Source organism: Pinus tabuliformis, chromosome 3_1, assembly GCF_031772625.1.
Source record: "Pinus tabuliformis cultivar Carrire ecotype Pingquan chromosome 3_1, CPIR1, whole genome shotgun sequence".
In the NCBI taxonomy this organism is placed as follows: domain Eukaryota; kingdom Viridiplantae; phylum Streptophyta; class Pinopsida; order Pinales; family Pinaceae; genus Pinus; species Pinus tabuliformis.
In genome coordinates, this window is record NC_142301.1 from 734668920 (window position 1) to 734674628 (window position 5709).

At 39.5% G+C, this 5709-nt stretch overlaps 1 protein-coding gene across 1 annotated transcript; it reads left to right on the top strand.

Annotated features, from left to right (window-relative positions):
* Positions 1 to 340: 340 nt before the first annotated feature.
* On the top strand, positions 341 to 927 carry LOC149189419 (replication protein A 70 kDa DNA-binding subunit C-like). Its single transcript, XM_089410229.1, has 2 exons — positions 341 to 429; positions 567 to 927. Exons 1-2 carry the CDS (start codon positions 341 to 343, stop codon positions 925 to 927), a joined length of 450 nt encoding a protein of 149 aa, XP_089266355.1.
* The last annotated feature ends 4782 nt before the right edge of the window (positions 928 to 5709 follow it).

A 5709-nucleotide genomic window follows, 5' to 3' on the forward strand; every position in this document is an offset into this window, starting at 1 on the left:
TCCACCTCACCTGCATCAACACTTCGACGAAAAGACGGAAGTGAGACATTAAGGAGAACACTCATATTAAAAGACAAGTCGGGTTTTAGCATTGATGTAACATTATGGGGAGACCATTGTGACTCTGTAGGACAAAACCTTGCTGAATTATACTCTTTCGACAACCCACCAATCCTTGCAATCAAAGGAGGTCGTGTATCTGAATTTAATGGCACCACAATAGGGACGATATCAAAAATCACTCTCATCATAAATCCACAAGTTGAAGAAACTCATCAACTACATGCATGGTTCCGTGAAACAGGTTATAGCTCTTCTTCTCCATCTTTGAGTAGAAACTATGGTGTTGCTTCGAAACATGCCCTACCACGAAAGACGTTCCATGAAATTGCTGGCATGCAAACCTCCGCTAAAGCAATATGGGTTTCAGTTTGTGCAACAATAACTACTCTTCACATGGACGACTTCTACTTTCTAGCATGTCCATTAGATTTCAATGGAAAACAATGCATGAAGAAAGTTGTGGAGCATTCTAACAATCTTTGGCATTGTACAAAATGTAACAGCGACTTCCCAAAATGTGACTACCGTTACAAACTTAAAATTGAGCTACATGACCACACCGGGCATCTGCAGAATGTCACAGCGTTCAATGATGCAGGAAACGAGCTCATGGGCATCACGGCAAAAGACCTGTTCCTTCTTTCTATCGAACCAGCTGATCTGCAGGAAATTTGTGGCCGAATTTCAGGACACCACTTCCTGCTAACACTTTCCATCAAAGCAGATTACTTCAATGGTGTTCAACGCTTACAACCAATACTGATAAATTCAGAAGAAATTCAATATGCCTCTGCATGCAAAGAAGCCCTCAATGACATTCAAGCAATGTCCACTTCAAAACGACCTGTTGTTCGCCGCCTTTGAAAAGTTTTTTTAGGTCTCTTCAAACACCACTGTTTTTACATAAACAAACATTTTTGCACAACTCATTGTTTCATATTGTTGTAAATTACACCCATGTTATTGTGATGCACACTGTTGCTGCAAATACTCTCTTCCAGTTATTCCAAAATATGTATGTTTACCACTTTTCATTTTACATAATATAGATATCAACATTTGTAAAGACTTACTACATAATTTTCCCGTTTGTTATTTACATTTCTATACATTGATCTCTTGCTTGCTAATCTATTCATGCTATTGTTCAAACTTGAAAAAAAATAAAAGAAGAAGGAAGCAAAATCTTGGTTATCTTGCTCCTCTCCTCTCAATAATAGATGCCATAATAATATATGATTTTATAGTACTCCTAATTGCATGTTTTTCCTTCTAACTAATCTACCTACATTCACTGATGTTCAAATAAGAAAAAAAAAATCTAGAACTTGTAATACATTCTCCAAACATGCAATACTTGTTTATGAAAACTAACATTAATTTTTTGTACTTGTTTAGATATGCCAAAAAACAATCAAAATGCAGACAAACACGAGCGGTGACGTCTTCTTTATGCACAACAAAAGGATACAATAAATGCACGGCGGCGACTACTTTATAAAAACCGCAACAGCCCTACTACTTCCTCTACATCCCTTCCCACCTCAAATGCTCTCCCAACTATACAAACAAACCCATCTCACCTTCATCAAATCCAATATAACCCTCCCCTTAATGAAGAACACTGTCGCTTTCGAGAAAGGATTGATGAACTTTCTAGCATGCATGTTTGCACAATATGCAAAGAAGCATACCCAGGAATGAAAACAAAGCTTTTACACGGTAGACTTTCTTGTTTTCGTTGTGCATCATCTAAATCTACCAATCGTTTTTCTGAACTAAACAACATGAACCCTGGTGAACAACTCTATGTCCTTCAACAGTTAACACAAGTTGAAGAAATGCCCATTGCACGTGTAAACCCCATTCTAAAAGTCACTCATGCTCGTGGTGGTCAATACAAATATAGTGGCCATACAATTAGCTTCCCTCAAGACATCACCACTATTGCCAAATACTTACCCCGAATGATTTCTGACTTAGACATCCTCATTGTGAAAAGGCAAAATCCATCTGAAAAGGCTTATGAATTCTTTGTTTGCAAATTGCAGTGCTTGATTACAAAACAAAAAATGACCCTTACTACTTTGATGTTCAATTCAATTCATCTGCTATTTCTGCACTACCAGATCACCCTACCGATATTTCTTCTCTTCTCCATAATGTAACCACCTCCTCTTTTGAACCCCATCAAACCAATATTGATTCTACTTATGATATTGATGTCATGCTACCTCCATTAGAAATCCAACCCTCTTCTTTCATTCCAATACTCCCAAATTCAAGTACTGAGCTTGAGCACATTCGTAATTATTTGCACTTGACCCATTCAAATTCAACAAGCTCTATCGATTGGCCTCCAATATCTTTAACAACGATGAATGAATACAACACCATAGGCCTCTTTGCCATGGCATTCCCCACACTCTTCCCTACAGGCATTGCCATGATCATGCAACCAAGAGTTACAAAAGTTGAGATGCATGAATATTCTTTACACTTGCTGCACTACCATGATAACCGATTTGGCCAACACCCAAGATTCCGCTACTATCTTTATAACATTCTGATGCGCCATCGTAGCCAAACTACTGCTAGTGTTTTTGTGAAAAAGTACATTGAGAACAACTTGCCAACAACGGTTTCAGACCTACGACAGTGTCTTCGTGACTCTCCATATTCAAGATTGCCAGAGCAAATAATGCGGTTCGGTTCAGCCATACGAGGAACACGATCTTTCTGGAACAGACGACGATCTGAGCTGACTGACATGATAACGCAAATAGGAAGTCCTACATTCTTTTTCACTCTCAGTGCAGCTGATACTAAATGGCATGACTTGCACATGATCATGCTTGCCAATGTTCCTTCCAATTCAGTCAACCACTTCCAATGGAAAATCCAAAACATAATTAAGAACCCACATCTAACAACCTGGCAATATATGCATTGCAGATTTACAATTTTCTTGAAGAAATCCTGCAAAAAGGCCTCCATGCAGTAGACTATTGGTGCATGTATTTCTTAATATCCATTTTCTTCTACATTAATTTTCTACATTTCATATATATGTTTTAACGAGATTTTACCTTCATATTATATTCAGATACGAATGGCAACATAGAGGATCCGCACACATTCATGGCTTCCTCTGGCTGCAAAATGCACCAAACATGGACACAATTGACTGGAACAATGCATTAGAAATTGCTAATGCACAGAAATATTTCGACCACTACGTAACTGCCTGGAATCAACGTCAAGCAGAGCACCGAAATATCTCGCTTCAGCAATCAACAATTCATAACCCATGTCTTCTTGACACAGCATCAATATTCACATCCAATCAATTTGAAGACTATACAGAGCTTGTCAACTGCATTCAACGTCATACAAAGTGTCATGAGTCTTCTTGTCTTCGCAAGAAAGACAATGTACTTAGCTGCTGGTATGGAGTACCATGGGAGTTGAAGTCCACATCTTCACTTTTCATTGATGAGAAAGGTCATAAAACCTATGTCCCTGCACACAATGATGAGAGATTGAATATTCACAATGCCGATCTCCTCTCTATTTGGAGAGAAAATGTTGATTGCCAACCAATCCTTTCTCGCCATGCTGTGTTAAAATATATTTCAAAATATGCAGCAAAATCAGAAACAAGATCTGAGAGCTACTGTCAAATGCTATCATGGCTATCACAAAGTGCCATTCCAGAAGCACCTACGGTTGTTGTTATCCGAAAACTCCTTACAGAAACCATTGCAGATAGAGACATTGGAGCACAAGAAATATGCCATATGTTACAAAAGTTACCTCTTTCTCTCAGTAGCTGTACATTTCGGTCTTTGAATGTCAACAAGTCTGTTTTCAAACGTGTTTCACAAGATACTGAGAACCCTAGTTTGACACCAAACTTTATCCTTGCATACATGAATAGGCCTGTCTCATTGGAATCATTGCCCCTCCTTGAAGCTTCACGCTCATGGTCATATTCTTCCCAGCGGAAAAAAAAACCAATGGAAACACATATTCCCACCAATGATTGTACATGTATTGCCCCGTTACAATGTCATTCCTTCCTCTGATGATCCTTCTTATGCCACTTTTTGCTGGAGTGAATTACTATTGTATTTCCCCTTCCGAACACTCCCCAATGATATTGGTTCAACTGATGCAGAAATTATTGCACACTGGGAAAAAAAAAAGGGTACATATACACCATGGCATGTCCATCGAGAAATTGAAAACCCACAAACCCCACATACTGAAGATCAAACTACCCCCGACATCCCTCCTGATTCCATGCAGATGAATGAATGGCAAATCCTCTCTCAGCTGCACCCAGGTTACAATATTGCAATTGATGACCTTGACATGATTGGCTACCGCGACTTTGATGCCAACCACAATTGGTCACATAATACTATCCCTCCCCACTTGCAAGAAACTGCCATAAATTTCGTTGAATTCAACCGCTCAAGGATTCAAAACGAACATCATTCTTTTTGCAACCTTCCCCAAGATCACACATTATCTCCTACCCAAAACATAGCCTTCACCACTATTTTTTCACACTTTAAAACCCCTTCGCCAAAACCCCCACGCAAAATCATCATACAAGGAACAGCTGGGACAGGAAAATCCCATTTGATTAAATGTTTGCACCATGCATTTGTGGAAAACTCACTAGCAAACAAAAATCCTTTGTTGTTACTTGCTCCAATAGGCATTGCAGCTTTCAACATAAATGCCCTCACAATTCACTCTGCCCTTCGTATCCCTATCCAAACAATGCATCCTCTTGAAGGCCAACCACTCCTACAACTGCAAGAGCAACTCCGTCATGTAGAGTACATTCTCATTGATGAAATGAGCTTCATTGGTCCAAAAATGCTTACTCGCATTGATGATCGTCTAAGAGAGGCATTCCCTCTTCATTGAAATGCACCATTTGGTAATCGCTCAATTATCCTTGTCGGAGATTTAGGCCAGCTACCACCTGTAAAAGACATTCCTTTATACGGTGGGACATCGCGTGGCACTGCACTTTGGCGCAGCTTCGACATATTCATAACACTTTCAACCGTTTTTCGTCAACAAGGAGCTAGCCCGTCCCAGGTTGCTTTCCGGCAAATACTCACAAATATCAGAAATGGAATATCTACACTTGAAGATTGGCAACACCTAATGTCAAGAACAAGTTCGTCTCTTACACATGAAGAGCAACGCACATTTGAAGAATCCATGCACCTATATGCAATAAACAACTCAGTTGTTTTGCATAATAAGAAAATGCTTAAAAAATTGAACATCCCAGTAGCACTTTGCTCTGCAGAACAACAAAGGCAGAGAAATCCTACTACAATGGAAGATGAGAATTTGCCTGCAAAAGTGCTCTTATGCAATGAACAAAAAGTTATGCTCACCAGCAACTTATGGGTACATGCAGGCCTCGTCAATGGCACACTTGGGAAGGTCATCTCAGTATTTTATTCTATTGGTTCAAAGTCCCCAGAATTACCATCCTTCGTGGTTGTCGACTTTATACAATACAAAGGAACACCATGGGACATTTCACACCCAACATATGTACCCATTTCTCCCATCACAAGGGGTGCACGCCGTCAAATACCACTTCAAATG

Excerpts from the sequence above, each read along its gene's own strand:
- LOC149189419 (XM_089410229.1), top strand. The coding sequence starts at position 341 with ATGGTGTTGCTTCGAAACATGCCCTACCACGAAAGACGTTCCATGAAA. Across the intron at positions 430-566 it reads CTAAAGCAATATGGGTTTCA|CGACTTCCCAAAATGTGACT; the intron begins GTTTGTGCAACA and ends AAAATGTAACAG.